The sequence below is a fragment of the Ranitomeya imitator genome, chromosome 5 (assembly GCF_032444005.1).
Source record: "Ranitomeya imitator isolate aRanImi1 chromosome 5, aRanImi1.pri, whole genome shotgun sequence".
Lineage (NCBI taxonomy): Eukaryota > Metazoa > Chordata > Amphibia > Anura > Dendrobatidae > Ranitomeya > Ranitomeya imitator.
The window spans coordinates 111,987,937-112,006,957 of NC_091286.1; the positions used below are offsets into that span (position 1 = coordinate 111,987,937).

The 19,021-nt window shown below is 46.5% G+C and overlaps 1 protein-coding gene across 1 annotated transcript; it reads left to right on the plus strand.

Annotated features, from left to right (window-relative positions):
- Positions 1-16,414: 16,414 nt before the first annotated feature.
- On the plus strand, positions 16,415-17,776 carry LOC138680567 (uncharacterized). The gene is made up of 2 exons (XM_069767917.1): positions 16,415-16,858; positions 17,339-17,776. Exons 1-2 carry the CDS (start codon positions 16,415-16,417, stop codon positions 17,687-17,689), a joined length of 795 nt encoding a protein of 264 aa, XP_069624018.1. The 3' UTR covers positions 17,690-17,776.
- Positions 17,777-19,021: the final 1,245 nt, after the last annotated feature.

Genomic DNA, 19,021 nt, shown 5'->3' on the forward strand with positions numbered 1-19,021 from the left:
CGAGTAGACAACTTCTCTCCAAATGGAGTGCTGTCAATGGATAAACAGGTCCCTCAATTTAACTGGCGTTGTTGACCCTGTGCCAGAAGTAATAGCCTCCTGCAGTTGTGTGATCCGCCGGCAGCCGCATACCAGAAGTGTGATCTTTGTTACCAGCTACAACTGCATGCAGGGACAGGGATTGTGCGGTCATATGACCACGACAACCTCATAACAGGAAATGCCTTGCAGCACCTGGTGGAATGCAGATGCGCTCCACCAGAGAGATTCGCGGACAGAGACAATTGGTCAAATGATCGGTCCACAGACATATACATTAATGACCTCTTCCAGGCTCTGGGGGGGTGGGGGGGGGACTATGCCTGTGAGATAACTGCCTCCAAAGATTATTTTACATGAAGAAGAAGTTACCAGTGAGACAAGTAACTAACACAGAACAGGAGAAATTAAATTTGTCTTCTTGCAAGACACACTTTTTGCTTCTCTCTCAGCTCCGCTGAGTGCGAGCTGGAAACTGAGGGGAACCTGCAGATGTGTCCGGTATAATAACACACAGCTCTGCAGTAAGATCAGGAGAGCAGAGAGCCGCCATCACACATCACACTGGAAACTCCCCCTTATATTTAAAGGGAACCTGTCACCTGAATTTGGCGGGACTGGTTTTGGGTCATATGGGCGGAGTTTTCGGGTGTTTGATACACCCTTTCCTTACTCGCTGGCTGCATGCTGGCTGCAATATTGGATTGAAGTTCATTCTCTGTCCTCCGTAGTACATGCCTGCACAAGGCAAGATTGCTTTGCGCAGGCATGTACTACGGAGGACATAGAATGAACTTCAATCCAATATTGCAGCCAGCATGCAGCCAGCAGGTAAGGAAAGGGTGAATCAAACACCCGAAAACTCCGCCCATATGACCCAAAACCAGTCCCGCCAAATTCAGGTGACAGAGTCCCTTTAAAACAAACTCTGGAGGCAGAGTTATCTTTCAGGCAAGTTTTGCTCAAGAATATCCCAGTATTTTACACTATTCATCTTCCCCTCTAACTTGGACCATTTTTCCTATCTCTGCTGCCAAAAAACATGTTCTACTTGTGGTGTTGAGTTGTGCTGATTTGGCGTTAGACCTTGGTGGCCAAAAAGTAAAATTTTGGTCTAATCTAACCACAGCACCTTCCTCTATACATTTGGGGAGTCTCCCACATGTATTTTGGCAAATGCAAAATATGCTTTACAATTTTTGTGTGTAAGTAGAGGCTTTTTTTTCTGCCCACTCTTCCATAAAGGTCTAATCTAGGGATTAGCTACAGTGCCATATCGTTGTAAACTTCTTGAGTATGTTGCACACCGTGGACAAAGGAATATCAAGATCTCGAGAGATGAACTTGAAACCTTGAGATTATTGATATTGTTCAACAATTTCAGTTCTCAGACAGCTTTCTTTTCTGTTTTTTGTTCTCCATGCTTAGGGCGGCACACACAGACACACAATGCAAAAATTGTGTCAAAATCTCCCCTTTTAATCTGGTTTCAGGTGTGATTTTTTTTATAACTGTAATTTTTATTAAATACAAGCTGAAGAGCCCGGCATTGCCTGGGCATAATAAATATCTGTGGTTAGTTATAGCGCCTCACTTCTCTTATTTTCCCATCACGCCTCTCATTTTCCCAATCACATCTCTCATTTTCTCCCTCACACCTCTCATTTTTTCCCTCATTCCTCTCATTCCCCCCTAACACTTGTCATTTCAACCTCACATCTGTCATTTTCTGATCACTCCACTATTTTTCCTTACTCCTCTCATTTTGCACTCACACCTTTTCATTTTCACCTCACACCTCTCATTTTCACCTCATCACCTCAGTATATACATGTTTGTCATCTCCCTTATATATAGTATACAACTGTATGTCATCTCCTGTACATAGTATATACCTGTATGTCATCTCCCCTGTATATAGTATATACCTGCTGTGTGTCATCTCCCCTATATATAGTATATACCTGAATGTCATCTCCTATATATAGTATATACCTGTATGTCATCTCCTCCTGTATATAGTATATACCTGTGTGTCATCTCCCCTGTATATAGTATATATCTGTGTGTCATCTCCTTCTGTATATAGTATATACCTGCATGTCATCTTCTATATATAGCATATACCTGTATGTCATCTCCTCCTGTATATAGTATATACCTGTAGGTCATCTGCTCCTGTATATAGTATATACCTGTAGGTCATCTCCTCCTGTATATAGTATATACCTGTATGTCATCTCCTCCTGTATATATATGTACCTGTATGTCATCTCCTCCTCTATATAGTATATACCTGTGTGTCATCTCTCCTGTATATAGTATATATCTGTGTGTCGTCTCCCCTGTATATAGTATATACCTGTGTGTCATCTCCTCCTGTATATGGCTAGGTTCATATTGCGTTAGTGCAATCTGTTTAGCGCCTAGCGCTAGCAGATTGCGCTAACGCAATGTTGTTTTATGGGGTCGTGTTAAACGTCCCCGCTTTCGCAGATCTCCGATCTCGAGATCTGCGAGAGCGGGGAACGGACCTCGGGCACGCAGCGGACGCTGCAAGCAGCGTCCGCGGCGCGCCACAAAACACCGGCACATCGCCAGCGCGTGCCGAAAATGGCACACGCTAGTGATGCGCGTCCCCATTGCTGTTAATGGGCGCGCTAATGGACGCGTTGCACGGCGTTAATTTCGCCGTGCAACGCTGTCCGTTAGCGCGGTCACATTAACGCAATATGAACCAAGCCTTAGACCTCGTTCACACGTTATTTGCTCAGTATTTTTACCTCAGTATTTGTAAGCTAAATTGGCAGCCTGATAAATCCCCAGCCAACAGGAAGCCCTCCCCCTGGCAGTATATATTAGCTCACACATACACATAATAGACAGGTCATGTGACTGACAGCTTCCGTATTCCCTATATGGTACATTTGTTGTAGTTTGTCTGCTTATTAATCAGATTTTTATTTTTGAAGGATAATACCAGACTTGTGTGTGTTTTAGGGCGAGTTTCGTTTGTCAAGTTGTGTGTGTTGAGTTGCGTGTGGCGACATGCATGTAGCGACTTTTGTGAGATGAGTTTTGTGTGGCAACATGCGTGTAGCAACTTTTTGTGTGTCGAGTTGCATGTGACAGGTTAGTGTAGCAAGTTGTGTGCAGCAAGTTTTGCGCATGGCGAGTTTTGCGCGTGGCGAGTTTTATGTGTGGTGCCTTTTGAGTATGTGCAAGTTTTGTGTGAGGCAACTTTTGCATGTGTTGCAACTTTTGTGCATGTGGCAATTTTTCCGCGTGTACAAGTTTTGCATGTGGCGAGTTTTCCATGAGGTGAGTTTTGCACTTGTGGCGAGTTTTGCAAGAGCCTAGTTTTTGCATGTGGCGAGTTCTGCGCGTGGCGAGTTTTGAGCTGCGACTTTTGTGTTTCGACTTTTATGTGGCGAGGTTGGTGTATTTGTGGTGAAATGTGTGCTGAAGGTAATATGTGTTCAAGCACGTGGTAGTGTGTGGCGCATTTTGTGTGTGTGTTCATATCCCCGTGTGTGGTGAGTATCCCATGTCAGGGCCCCACCTTAGCAACTGTACAGTATATACTCTTTGGCGCCATCGCTCTCATTCTTTAAGTCCCCCTTGTTCACATCTGGCAGCTGTCAATTTGCCTCCTACACTTTTCCTTTCATTTTTTCCCATTATGCAGATAGGGGCAAAATTGTTTGGTGAATTGGAAAGCGCGGGGTTAAAATTTCACCTCACAACATAGCCTATGACGCTCTCGGGGTCCAGACGTGTGACTGTGCAAAATTTTGTGGCTGTAGCTGCAACGCCTCCAACACTTTTCCTTTCACTTTTTCCCCATTATGTAGATAGGGGCAAAATTGTTTGGTGAATTGGAAAGCGCTGGGTTAAAATTTCACCTCACAACATAGCCTATGACGCTCTCGGGGTCCAGACGTGTGACTGTGCAAAATTTTGTGGCTGTAGCTGCGACGGTGTAGATGCCAATCCCGGACATACACACATACACACACACGTTCAGCTTTATATATTAGATTTTCACAAATTAAGAAAAAGAAAATGTAACATGTTTACAAAGATAATACAGAAGTCACATAGGTCATACATAAATCATAGTAGACAATGAATTCCATCAGTGAATACCCACTGAAATGAACTTGGTATTACACATAGGTTTATAACTTTTAAGAGTAGTAACAAAAGACAAAAAACAGCAGGGTGGGGGTGAGTGTATGGTAAGATAGAAAAACATGCAGGGAAAGATGAGGAAGCTAGAGATAAAGGCTTAGGCTACGTTCACATTTGCGTTGTGCGCCGCTGCGTCGGCGACGCAACGCACAACGCAAATAAAAAGGCACCAAAATGCACGCAAAAACGCTGCGTTTTGCGACGCATGCGTCGTTTTTTGCCGAAATTTCGACGCAAAAAAAATGCAACTTGTTGCGTTTTCTTTGCCCAACGCTTGCAGCAAAAAAAACGCATGCGTCGCACAACGCAGCACAACGCATGTCCATGCGCCCCCATGTTAAATATAGGGGCGCATGATGCATGCGTCGCCGCTGCGTTTCCCGACGCTGTGTCGGGAAACGCTAATGTGAACGTAGCCTTAGATAGCTGTAACAACCTTGCCGGCATCATTGCATGGCCTTCCATTCCCCACCTGCCTATTACATCTACTCACTCACCCTGTGCCATACTGTGAGATCTGTCTGCCGCCGACTCCATGCCATGTGCTCCATGGCCGCTTGCGCTGTGTACACTTCCTGGCTGTGTGCATAGGGGGGCGGCGCCAGCAACTCCGGATTCTTATTGAGACTGTGTGCACCTCCCTAAGGTGCTCCTAGTCAAAAGCCTTGAGGCCTCTGATACTTATGGCATCCTCGCCCATTGGAGGATGCCTGAGCAAACTATTTCCCTCAGTTAGCACTTGCTACTGAGCTGCCAGGTCGTGTCTGTTTCCTGTCTCTGAGGGCTGCAATTGCAGGCCTTAGGCTACGTTCACATTAGCGTTTCCCGACGTGGGTGGCGCATGGACATGCGTTGTGCTGCGATTTGCGACGCATGCGTTTTTTTGGCCGCAAGCGTGGAGCGCAGAAAACGCAGCAAGTTGCATTTTTTTGCGTCCCAATTTCGGCAATAAAGGACGCATGCGTCGCAAAACGCAGCGTTTTAGCGTGCGTTTTGTTGCGTTTTTGTTTGCATTGTGCGGTGCGTCGCCGACGCAGTCCCGCACAACGCAAATGTGAACGTAGCCTTAATCTGTGTTCTGTTTCTATGTCCGTTCCTGTCTGAACTCTGGTCTATGTCCGTTCCTGCTCCTCCTTTGTCATTAGTCATTTCCCTCTCTGCTGTGTGTACCTCCGCCTTATCTTTCTGCTCTGTTCGCCACTGTCTGTGGCTCTGCTTCTCTCTGCTCAGTTCTACCACAACCTGTGGTTCTGTGTCTCCTGGCTTTTCTCTCAGCTCTGCACTCTGTGGCTTTGCTCTCAGCTCTGCTCTCTGTAACCTTGCTCTGCACTCTGTGGCTTTGCTCTGCGGCTCTGCTCAGCTCTCGCTCTGTGGCTCCGCTCCTTGCGGTTCTACGTCTCTTGCTCTTGGCTCCGCCTACTGCATTTCTGCATGTGGCCCCGCCTCCTGCGTTTCTGCACGTGGCTCCGCCTTCAGCTCTTAGCTCCGCCTTCTCCTTCTCTGCTCTTAGCTCCGCCTTCTCCTTCTCTGCTCTTAGCTTCGCCTTCTCCTTCTCTGCTCTTAGCTCCTCCTTCTCTGCTCTTAGCTCCGCCTTCTCCTTCCTACTCTTACTCCGCCTCCTGTGGTTCTGCTTTGCATCCGCTCTTGCTCTATCTCTGTTCAGCAACTTGCCGTACAGGTCTCTACCTATTTCCATATACTCTCCAGTCTGAACAGGTTCTTACCTGTTTTCATACACCCGCCTGTATGCCAGTTTCTACCAGAGTATCAACCCTGTCTGCCTGAGTGCCAGCCGTGTCTGCCTGAGTGCAAGCTGTGCCCGTCTGTCTGCCTGCATCTCCGTCAAGCCAGTCTGCCCGTCAGGGCCTCTGCCGTACCCATCCGTCAGCCAGTGTCACAGTCGTGCCTGCCTGCCTGTGTCTCGTCCCCAGTGGGATCAGCATCCACAGTCCGACTCCACCCTGGAGTGGCACCTGGTAGCTTCCTATTGCACAAGTCTGACCTCACCATCAGAGGCTCCAGCGAACACCTAGGAAGCTACTTAGTTATGCCCCTTCCAGGGAAGTTTGGTCTGTGGTCCAGTGGGGCCACACCCCCAGATGCCCGCGCCAACCAGTCTCGGCGCAAGCGTTACAATAACTTGATGAACCCAGCAATAATACCACAGGGGCCACACTACTTGAAACAAGTCTATATTTGCATAGAGTAGCAGTTAAATATTCCATTTGACGCACATCGCACACCTGGCTGCAGAACTCTTGTTGTGATGGAGAAGAATTCTTCCTCCAGCAACATGCAATCATACATTTTGCTGCCGTTAAATAAAGAAGCAGTTTAAAGGAGTTCTTGCCCATCCCCAGGGGAAGGTGGGGGGGGGGGGGATTTGGACATTGAGGAGGAAAACAGAGGGATCTAATGTAATATCTGTAAATAAGACTTCCTTACTACTTCCCCAAAGGGAACTATGCTCCCACACGTCCAGAAAATGTGTGGTAAGGTGTGTGATTTTCATTTTGCCCACACCTGTTACTTGCAAAAGATGAGCTTGAATGAGCATCACATACTTGAAACAAAAGTTGTTTACCCACAAATTTGTAAAATGGCCATCAATTTTGTCCTGGCCATTTTGGGGGTTTTGCATGAAATTATGTCCATTTGCCTTTTTTTCTCTTTTCTTGTTGTGTTGTTCCAATGCACACAAAAGAAACAAACATGTGTATAACAAAACATATGTAACTGCAATCATATTTTTGGGAGAAATACTTAATTTTATGGAACAATTTCAAGGTTGCCAACACTTTCGGTCATGGCTTATAATGCAGAAAATGTGTGACTACTTCACAGTCAGACTGTTCTAATTGTCCCTAGCAGCCAATCAGAGCTCAGATTTCACTTTACAGCCGGAGTCACACTACAGCGTAATACGGCCGAGTACAATGCGATAAAAAACAGTTTATAATTATAGAATTGGGACCCTGAGTTCGGCGGCCTACGCACACAGATGCGCTTTCCGTCCAGAGCTCCAATACAGTGAGGAAACTGGCATGTGTCCTGAAATCCTTGGGCTATACGTAACTGCAGCGCCACAGAGTCCTGGTCGTTGCAGTAATGTTATTCTTCCACTATGGAGAGTGATATTACGTCTGATGGCACTAAAGGAGTTCACCTTGCCAGGTATCACAAACCATACACTACACTTCACACTCCAGTCCACCAGGGGGAGCCTTGCTCCTATCTACTAGGGCACTCCTCACATTAGGGTAAAACGGGTGGGTTGGATAGAAAGTTAGTCAGATGCTGCCCAGGCTTCACCCAGTCGGTTCCTGTCAGGCAGACAGCGGGAAAGGAGGAACACCACAAAGCTGCAGACAGAGGGCCCCAGACAGGGGTGGGATCCTGTCAGAGGCCTAGACAGAAAGACATGGAGCTGTGCCCGCCCCACGTGCGGCAGCATCCTAAGAATGGATACGAAGAGAATTGTATTGTAGAGAGTGAGAAACGAAGTCATAGCACAAGGAGAAGAAAACCAGAAGGAGTTCTGCCCTGTAAAAGGCTGCCTCTTTCTGGAGCGCAGAGCCGATAGCCAGAACACCGAGGGAGTAATAGACTCTACGCTTTACTTCAGAGACTGGCAGGACAGTCAATTCCAAGTTGGGTGCCCGACCATATACCCAGGAGGCACGGTGGCAACTGTGGGGGTCGGGGCGTCTCTAGGGTCCCTATAAACAAGCCTCAGGCCATCCGTCATACGGGTTGTCCTATCCATACCATCTGGGGGACAGAGAGGAAGAAATAACATCTAGAACATCTACAACAGTTGTGAGGACCTTACCGAGTTGCTCAGCAGGGAGGTACTACAACGCACAGGCGCTATAGGAAGGCTACTGACTTCCACCTGGATAAGGGGACTCTGGATGTGCCTTCAGACCGGCCGGACTCTGCCTACCCTGTGGTCTGGTGCCCTGGACTGTGGATGTTGAAACCTTGAGTAAAGGTAAAGAGACTGCAACCTTGTGTCCTCGTTATTCTCTGCACCTTACATCATTCACCATCTACCAATTACACTCTGGGAAGCCCTGGGGACACACTTCACCTGTGGAAAGGTATACCATCTAGCTGCCATAACATCACCCCAGCGTCGGTCACCCTAACCGAATACCACAGGTGGCATCACGAACATTATCCCTTTAAAGACCTTTCCCCCATTTCATCAACGGACCTCCCGAGGGCCACGGACCGGGTCAGCCACCGTGACATCCCCACTGAGAACAGAAGGGCCCGGATCCGAGTACCCCACAGCCCTTGGGGGTGCTCCATAACCAGTCTGCCATTTTAGGCTCAGGCATCACCTCTTGATGTAGTCTTGTCCTGATTTCCGAGCATGTATCCCGCACAATGCCTGAGATTGTGGATTTGCCAAGTAAAAATTCTAAATGCAGTGCCGCATATGAAAGGCCAGCGGAAAGGAATCTAAAAGTAAACATAATGGTAATCAAAATAAAAAAATGGAAGACATAACAGTGTAATCTTGGCAAAAAATACGATTATATAAGAAGCCATGTTTCCCAAAAAAATAAGTACATGCGATCGCTTTGATGTTCTAAACACTAACATATTATTAAAGCACAAATGATGTTGAAGCAACATAACAATTAAGGTTATTTTCCCAAAAAAGGATAAGGCCATGAAAAAAATAAAAAAATGTCAACAAAGTGGATGAATACATACCGTAACGTAAGGATAAGGCGCTCCTCTGCAGAAATAGATTTGCGCATCCTGGTGTCCTTCTTGGTGATCCCTGGGCGCAAAATGTCCAACAAAATGTTAAACGTTTGAATCCTCATCCGACAATAGTTGAAGAACTTGTCCGGGTTTGTCCTCAGAGCAAAATACAGACGGTTTAAATGGCCTTTATTGATCCTTTGCTTCAAAAGTGGATGTACCCACATCCATCTCCGCCTCCTTGGATCCACAATCACTGGGTATGGCTGCCCAAAACGTTGGGACAGTACCCAGTTGTAAAGCACACACTCTGTGGTGTTAAAAGTAAGTAGATCTCACATGTTGCTCAAAAAGAAGAAATACACCAACACAAGCAGGGACTCTACTGCATAGATTGGTGGCTGCCACCTGTTTTAGGGCCATTAAAGCGTGTTCTTGATGATGATGTAAATTACTTTCAGGTTAAAAAACCATGATATGTCCATTTTGCAAGCCGGCGAGAAAATCTCGCCATACGGATGCCATACGGATGTCACACGGATAGTTTGATGCGAGGAAATCGAAGATGCAAACTCGGCTTTGGGAAAATGGCCGCCGCGATCTCCATCTGCGCACGCGTGGCATCCCGCGGCCATTTTCCTGAAGCCCCGTGCAGCAGAGCACTCCATCTGCGCACGCGCGGCCTCAGGAAGCTGGCCGCCCCCACCGATGACAAGGGTAATAGCGCAGATCGCGCGCTTTTTCTTCACCTGCGCGCAGTGAATTCGGCATTTGGACATGCGCACACCACTACACCACCAACGGAAAGCTGGGGAAGAAACAGCGATGTCACCACGCCCACTTGACCAGACCAGCCTGATTGACAGGCGAAAACGGCGACTTTGGTAATGTATTTCGCAGCATAGGTGGGGAATCAGGGTACAATACATACACTATTGTAACACACAGCTCAGGCCCTATTTAACCCCTTCATGACCCAGCCTATTTTGACCTTAAAGACCTTGCCGTTTTTTGCAATTCTGACCAGTGTCCCTTTATGAGGTAATAACTCAGGAACGCTTCAACGGATCCCAGCGGTTCTGAGATTGTTTTTTCGTGACATATTGGGCTTCATGTTAGTGGTAAATTTAGGTCAATAAATTCTGCGTTTATTTGTGATAAAAACGGAAATTTGGCGAAAATTTTGAAAATTTCGCAATTTTCACATTTTGAATTTTTATTCTGTTAAACCAGAGAGATATGTGACACAAAATAGTTAATAAATAGTAATAAATAACATTTCCCACATGTTTACTTTACATCAGCACAATTTTGGAAACAAAATTTTTTTTTGTTAGGAAGTTATAAGGGTTAAAATTTGCCAGCGATTTGTCATTTTTACAACGAAATTTACAAAACCATTTTTTGTAGGGACCACCTCACATTTGAAGTCAGTTTGAGGGGTCTATATGGCTGAAAATACCCAAAAGTGACACCATTCTAAAAACTGCACCCCTCAAGGTACTCAAAACCACATTCAAGAAGTTTATTAACCCTTCAGGTGCTTCACAGCAGCAGAAGCAACATGGAAGGAAAAAATGAACATTTAACTTTTTAGTCACAAAAATTATCTTTTAGCAACAATTTTTTTATTTTCCCAATGGTAAAAGGAGAAACTGATCCACGAAAGTTGTTGTCCAATTTGTCCTGAGTACGCTGATACCTCATATGTGGGGGTAAACCACTGTTTGGGCGCACGGCAGGGCTTGGAAGGGAAGGAGCGCCATTTGACTTTTTGAATCAAAAATTGGCTCCACTCTTTAGCGGACACCATGTCACGTTTGGAGAGCCCCCGTGTGCCTAAAAATTGGAGCTCCCCCACAAGTGACCCCATTTTGGAAACTAGATGCCCCAAGGAACTTATCTAGATGCATAGTGAGCACTTTGAACCCCCAGGTGCTTCACAAATTGATCCGTAAAAATGAAAAAGTACTTTTTTTCACAAAAAAATTCTTTTAGCCTCAATTTTTTCATTTTCACATGGGCAACAGGATAAAATGGATCCTAAAATGTGTTGGGCAATTTCTCCTGAGTACGCCGATACCTCATATGTGGGGGTAAACCACTGTTTGGGCACATGGTAAGGCTCGGAAGGGAAGGAGCGCCATTTTACTTTTTGAATGAAAAATTATTTCCATCGTTAGCGGACACCATGTCGCGTTTGGAGTGCCTAAACATTGGCGCTCCCCCACAAGTGACCCCATTTTGGAAACTAGACCCCCCAAGGAACTTATTTAGATGCCTAGTGAGCACTCATATGTGGGGGTAAACCACTGTTTGGGCACACGGCAGGGCTCGGAAGGGAAGGCGCGCCATTTGACTTTTTGAATGGAAAATTAGCTCCAATTGTTAGCGGACACCATGTCGAGTTTGGAGAGCCCCTGTGTGCCTATGCATTGGAGCTCCCCCACAAGTGACCCCATTTTGGAAACTAGACCCCCCAAGGAACTTATCTAGATGCATATTGAGCACTTTAAACCCCCAGGTGCTTCACAGAAGTTTATAACGCAGAGCCATGAAAATAAAAAATAATTTTTCTTTCCTCAAAAATGATTTTTTAGCCTGGAATTTCCTATTTTGCCAAGGATAATAGGAGAAATTGGACCCCAAATATTGTTGTCCAGTTTGTCCTGAGTACGCTGATACCCCATATGTGAGGGTAAACCACTGTTTGGGCGCACGGCAGGGCTCGGAAGGGATGGCACGCCATTTGGCTTTTTAAATGGAAAATTAGCTCCAATCATTAGCGGACACCATGTCATGTTTGGAGAGCCCCTGTGTGCCTAAACATTGGAGATCCCCCAGAAATGACCCCATTTTGGAAACTAGACCCCCAAAGGAACTAATCTAGATGTGTGGTGAGGACTTTGAACCCCCAAGTGCTTCACAGAAGTTTATAACGCAGAGCCATGAAAATAAAAAAAAAAAATTATTTTCTCAAAAATGATCTTTTAGCCTGCAATTTTTTATTTTACAAAGGGTAACAGGAGAAATTTGACCCCAAAAGTTGTTGTCCAGTTTCTCCTGAGTACGCTGATACCCCATATGTGGGGGTAAACCACTGTTTGGGCACATGCCGGGGCTCGGAAGTGAAGTAGTGACATTTTGAAATGCAGACTTTGATGGAATGCTCTGTGGGCGTCACGTTGCGTTTGCAGAGCCCCTGATGTGGCTTAACAGTAGAAACCCCCCACAAGTGACCCCATTTTGGAAACTAGACCCCGAAAGGAACTTATCTAGATGTGTGGTGAGCACTTTGAACCCCCAAGTGCTTCATAGAAGTTTATAATGCAGAGCCGTGAAAATAATAAATACGTTTTCTTTCCTCAAAAATAATTATTCAGCCCAGAATTTTTTATTTTCCCAAGGGTTACAGGAGAAATTGGATCCCAAAAAATGTTGTCCAGTTTCTCCTGAGTACGCTGATACCCCATATGTGGGGGTAAACCACTGTTTGGGCACATGCCGAGGCTCGGAAGTGAAGTAGTGACGTTTTGAAATGCAGACTTTGATGGAATGCTCTGTGGGCGTCACGTTGCGTTTGCAGAGCCCCTGATGTGGCTTAACAGTAGAAACCCCCCACAAGTGACCCCATTTTGGAAACTAGACCCCGAAAGGAACTTATCTAGATGTGTGGTGAGCACTTTGAACCCCCAAGTGCTTCACAGAAGTTTATAATGCAGAGCCGTGAAAATAATAAATACGTTTTCTTTCCTCAAAAATAATTATTTAGCCCAGAATTTTTTAATTTTCCCAAGGGTAACAGGAGAAATTTGACCCCAATATTTGTTGTCCAGTTTCTCCTGAGTACGGTGATACCCCATATGTGGGGGTAAACTACTGTTTGGGCAGATGCCGGGGCTCGGAATTGAAGTAGTGACGTTTTGAAATGCAGACTTTGATGGAATGCTCTGCGGGCGTCACGTTGCGTTTGCAGAGCCCCTGATGTGCCTAAACAGTAGAAACCCCCCACAAGTGACCCCATTTTGGAAACTAGACCCCGAAAGGAACTTATCTAGATGTGTGGTGAGCACTTTGAACCCCCAAGTGCTTCATAGAAGTTTATAATGCAGAGCCGTGAAAATAATAAATACATTTTCTTTCCTCAAAAATAATTATTTAGCCCAGAATTTTTTATTTTTCCAAGGGTTACAGGAGAAATTGGACCCCAAAAGTTGTTGTCCAGTTTCTCCTGAGTACGCTGATACCCCATGTGTGGGGGTAAACCACTGTTTGGGCACACGTTGGGGCTCAGAAGGGAAGTAGTGACTTTTGAAATGCAGACTTTGATGGAATGGTCTGCGGGCGTCACATTGCGTTTGCAGAGCCCCTGGTGTGCCTAAACAGTAGAAACCCCCCACAAGTGACCCCATTTTAGAAACTAGACCCCCCAAGGAACTTATCTAGATATGTGGTGAGCACTTTGAACCCCCAAGTGCTTCACAGACGTTTACAACGCAGCGCCGTGAAAATAAAAAATAATTTTTCTTTCCTCAAAAATGATGTTTTAGCAAGCATTTCTTTATTTTCACAAGGGTAACAGGAGAAACTGGACCCCAGTAATTGTTGCGCAGTTTATCCTGAGTATGCTGGTACCCCATATGTGGGGGTAAACCACTGTTTGGGCACACGTCGGGGCTCAGAATTGAGGGAGCACCATTTGACTTTTTGAATATGAGATTGGCTGGAATCAATGGTGGCGCCATGTTGCGTTTGGAGACCCCCTGATGTGCCTAAACAGTGGAAACCCCTCAATTCTAACTCCAACACTAACCCCCCCACACCCCTAACCCTAATCCCAACTGTAGCCATAACCCTAATTCCAACCCTAACCCTAAGGCCATGTGCCCACGTTGCGGATTCGTGTGAGATTTTTCAGCATCATTTTTGAAAAATCCGCGGGTAAAAGGCACTGCGTTTTACCTGCGGATTTTCCGCGGATTTCCAGTGTTTTTTGTGCGGATTTCACCTGCGGATTCCTATTGAGGAACCGGTGTAAAACGCTGCGGAATCCGCACAAAGAATTGACATGCTGCGGAAAATACAACGCAGCGTTTCCGCGCGGTATTTTCCGCACCATGGGCACAGCGGATTTGGTTTTTCATATGTTTACATGGTACTGTAAACCTGATGGAACACTGCTGCGAATCCGCAGCGGCCAATCCGCACCGTGTGCACATAGCCTAATTCTAAAGGTATGTGCACACGCTGCGGAAAACGCTGCGGATCCGCAGCAGTTTCCCATAAGTTTACAGTTCAATGTAAACCTACGGGAAACAAAAATCGCTGTACACATGCTGCGGAAAAACTGCACGGAAACGCAGCGGTTTACATTCCGCAGCATGTCACTTCTTTGTGCGGATTCCGCAGCGGTTTTACAACTGCTCCAATAGAAAATCGCAATTGTAAAACCGCAGTGAAATGCGCAGAAAAAAACGCGGTGAATCCGCCATAAATCCGCAGCGGTTTAGCACTGCGGATTTATCAAATCCGCAGCGGAAAAATCCGCAGAGGACCAGAATACGTGTGCACATACCGAAACCCTAACCCTAGCCCTAACCCTAACCCTACCCCTAACCCTACCCCTACCCCTACCCCTAACCCTACCCCTAACCCTACCCCTAACCCTAACCCTATTCTAACATTAGTGGAAAAAAAAATATTTCTTTATTTTTTTATTGTCCCTACCTATGGGGGTGACAAAGGGGGGGGGTCATTTATTATTTTTTTTATTTTGATCACTGAGATATAATCTATCTCAGTGATCAAAATGTACTTTGGAACGAATCTGCCGGCCGGCAGATTCGGCGGGCGCACTGCATATGCGCCCGCCATTTTGGAAGATGGCGGTCGCCCAGGGAGAAGACGGACGGAGCCCCGCAGGATCGGTAAGTATGATGGGGTGGGGGGAGCACGAGGGGGATCGGAGCATGGGGGGGGAATCGGAGCGCGGCAGGCGTGGAACGGAGCACGGGGGGCGTGGAACAGAGCACGGGGGGGCTGGAACGGAGCACGGGGGGGTGGAACGGAGCACGGGGGGGTGGATCGGAGTGCAGGGGGGGGTGATTGGAGCACGGGGGGTGATTGGAGCACGGGGGGAGCGGACAAGAGCACGGGGGGAGCGGAGCACTGGACGGAGGGGAGCCGGAGCAGTGTACCGGCCAGATCGGGGGGCTGGGGGGGCGATCGGTGGGGTGGGGGCACATTAGTATTTCCAGCCATGGCCGATGATATTTCAGCATCGGCCATGGCTGGATTGTAATATTTCACCCGTTATAATAGGTGAAATATTACAAATCGCTCTGATTGGCAGTTTCACTTTCAACAGCCAATCAGAGCGATCGTAGCCACGAGGGGGTGAAGCCACCCCCCCTGGGCTAAACTACCACTCCCCCTGTCCCTGCAGATCGGGTGAAATGGGAGTTAACCCTTTCACCCGATCTGCAGGGACGCGATCTTTCCATGACGCCACATAGGCGTCATGGGTCGGATTGGCACCGACTTTCATGACGCCTACGTGGCGTCATGGGTCGGGAAGGGGTTAAAAGTATTTTTATCTCAATCTGAAAAAACGGGGTGACAGGTTCCCTTTAAAGCAATATGTCTCCAAAACAGGAAATGCACAACAAAACAAATGAGGAACGAATGGGTGGAAACTGGAGTCAACGTCTGTGACCGAACTGTAAGGGTACCATCACACAGTGCAATTTTGATCGCTACGACGGCACGATTTGTGACGTTCGAGCGATATAGGTACGATATCGCAGTGTGTGACACGCTCCTGCGATCAGGGACCCCGCTGTGAATCGTACGTCGTAGCACAACGTTTGAAACTTTCTTTCGTCGTCTAGTGTCCCGCTGTGGCGGCATGATCGCATGGTGTAACAAAGTTGTGCACGATATTGTATACGATGTAAAGGGCGGAGGAGCTGGCTACGTAGGAGCGCTGAATTCTCCACCTCCCGTGTGCTGATTGGGCGGTACAATACTGTGCGCTCATTCGACAAAGGACTATTGTTCCCAGCGGATAAAACCGGAGCTCTCAAGCGCGCTATTCATTTCTCTCTGTAGCACGTGCTGTAAACAGAACTCCTAAATTCGCTGGATTCCCTGGACTTTTCTAACTACTAGACTTTTACCGCAAAAGGTATGTATAACGCTACAAGTTGCATATGTTGCGCTTCAACGGGGATAAACGCTGGAGTGTGGTCGATTGTTCCTTTATGGAGAGTAGGGTAGGCCTGAGAACCTCAGGTACACAGCTGTAGCGTGGCCCAATTAATTAATCCTTTTACAGATCGAGATGGTTGACTGCCCCATTTAATACCAGTAGTAACATATATAGTTATTAGATCAATGGTCAGAACATTATTTTGTAAGCACGTGTATTTATTGTACGTTTGTTTTCTTTTTAGGAACTATGCTCACTTCCGATGAGAGTTCTGTTGTTGCTGCTGCCCTGGTGTTTGAGGCAGCACGTCTCCAAGAGGAGAGACGTCCTAAACGAAAACGTCGCATGTGGACCCGGAGCTGGCTGCAGAAAAGATCCACATTGTCACACATGGGTCTCATAAGAGAGTTACGTGACAATAACCCTCATGATTTCCAAAACTACCTTCGGATGTCCGAGGAATCCTTCAAAATAATACTGTCTGCTGTTACGCCACTCATACAAAGGTGTGATACGCCGATGCGTGCAGCCGTGCCCGTGGATGAAAGGTTGGCGGTGACACTGCGGTTCCTGGCAACAGGAAGGTCTCTTCAGGATTTGCAGTTTTCCGCAGCTGTTTCCAGACCTTTCCTGAGCGTTGTGATTCCGGAGACATGCGAGGCCATTGTGCACAGCTTAAGGCATTATATGGAGGTACTACTATATTTTTTTGGCTGCTGTGTTATGTCGATATATTATACTAGCTATTTATCCCGTTCTACGCCCTGTTTGCGCGCATTTCTATTGGTATATGTTCTACATCCTATCATGTGCTGCTCCCATCCTGCGCCCCCATTCAGACATGTGCTGCTGTGATCCTGCGCCTCCATTCTGACATGTGCTGCTACCATTTTGCGGCTCCATTCTGATATGTGCTGCTCCAACCCTGCGCCGCCCTTCTTTTATTTGCTGCTCCCAACGTAATTTTATTGATTATATAATTTAGATATATTGTTTAGCACCCCCTCTGAGTCACCGAAGCCATCTGATAAAATGGCTGCCTGCATACTCAGGGTTGTTGACTTTGTTATACTAATCCATACTGCGCCTCAATCACTGTAGGATGTCCACATGAGAGTGTATGTGCATAATATATTTGACCTAAATTGTACATGTTTCCTTCTCATCTTGCAGTTTCCCAAGACGGCGGATGACTGGAAGAGGATTGCTTCCGATTTTGATGAGCTGTGGCAGTTTCCAAACTGCGGTGGTGCATTAGATGGAAAGCATGTGCGCATCACGCAACCAGCCAACTCTGGATCCTTTTTTTTCAACTACAAAGGATATTTCAGTGTGATCCTCATGGCCCTTGTCAATGCGAACTATGAGTTTGTCGATGTGGATGTTGGCATGAATGGTCGAGTCTCCGACGGTGGTGTTTTTGAACACACTTCATTTGGGGAAAGCTTGAGGAACAATGAACTGCTGTTGCCACTAAATGAAGACACAAAAGCAAACCTAAATTTTGTCTTCATCGCTGATTAAGCTTTCCCTCTTCATCCACATTTGCTGAAGCCATTTGCACAGAGAACACTCACACCGGAGCGCAGAATCTTTAATTACCGGTTGTCTAGGGCCCGTCGTGTGGTTGAAAATGCCTTTGGGATTATGGCAAATCGGTTTAGAGTGTTCCACACAGCTATCAACTTGAAGCTGCCGTCTATAGACTTTGTGGTTTTGGCATGCTGTGTGCTCCATAATTTCCTGAGACGTCATGATACGAGCTCCTATTCTCCTCCTTCGTTTATTGATGCAGTGGACGCAAGAACCGGAGATATTGTGCCCGGGGAATGGCGTACACAACCTGATAATTTTACAGCTCTTCAAGCACTTGGATCTGGCAGACAGGCAGACGATGCAAGGGACTGTCGCGAAAAATACTGTCAGTACTTTAATGGTTCTGGAGCTGTACCCTGGCAGGATCGCGCCGTATAAAAAAAATATTTTTTTTTGCTTTGCTGTCATATAAACCTCTCTAAATTACTTTAAATGTGATGCCTATAAAATGGTGCTGTTAACCCTTATAGCTTGGTAAACATTAAAGAAAGCATGCGAAGATTTTTTGTTTTTTTTGTAACAATTTCTTGGTTTTAAATTATTTAACAACAAAATATAACATAACCAAAAAAAAAAAAAATTATCTCCTTCCACGGCCCAAGAGGTGTCGCAGCGTCACGCCCTGCTGCTCTACTTGAGTCTGGAGGAGCGCTGCTGTCTGCTGCAGGAGCGCTGCTGTCCGCTCCAGGCGCAATTGTCTCACCAGGAGCTCTCTTACGGTGGGCGGTTCTGTGGATAGAAGAGGTTGGAGAACCAACGTTGATTCCGCTGAAAATACATCTCGACCTCTGGGGCAGGACCAAATTTTGTGTGTTGTAAATTTCTATTTGGTCTGGCACCACAGGGCGATGTTAATTTTATTAAATTTTACTGTTTTCGTTGTCTATTGTGACATCCAGCAGAAAACCACTCGTATTATGTTGATACTTACGGAGAAGGGACGCCGGTTCCTCATTGCCAGAACCAGAGCTGCTAATTTCCCATCCCAGCGATCTGGCCACTGCTGCAGCACCTAAAAGGAAATAATAACAGATCTGGTTAACTATGGAACACGCCGTTGGGAAGCGCTCGCTGTTTTGGTCACTTACGTATGTTAGCTTCTGGGGAGAATGCCGCCGACCCGGGGGAGAAAGAGGAGTGTTGGCAGGGAGGTGTTGAGGGTGGTGTAGGGGTGCGAGGCCGTCTGCTGTCTGGTGGAGGCGTGGTAGGCCGCTGGGTCATTACTGCGTCTGTAATGTATTCAAATATTTCCGCTACCCT

Bases quoted from the DNA above. Each gene is read 5' to 3' on its own strand.
- LOC138680567 (XM_069767917.1), top strand. From the start codon at position 16,415: ATGCTCACTTCCGATGAGAGTTCTGTTGTTGCTGCTGCCCTGGTGTTT. The intron at 16,859-17,338 runs GTACTACTATAT...CTCATCTTGCAG, and splicing joins GCTTAAGGCATTATATGGAG to TTTCCCAAGACGGCGGATGA.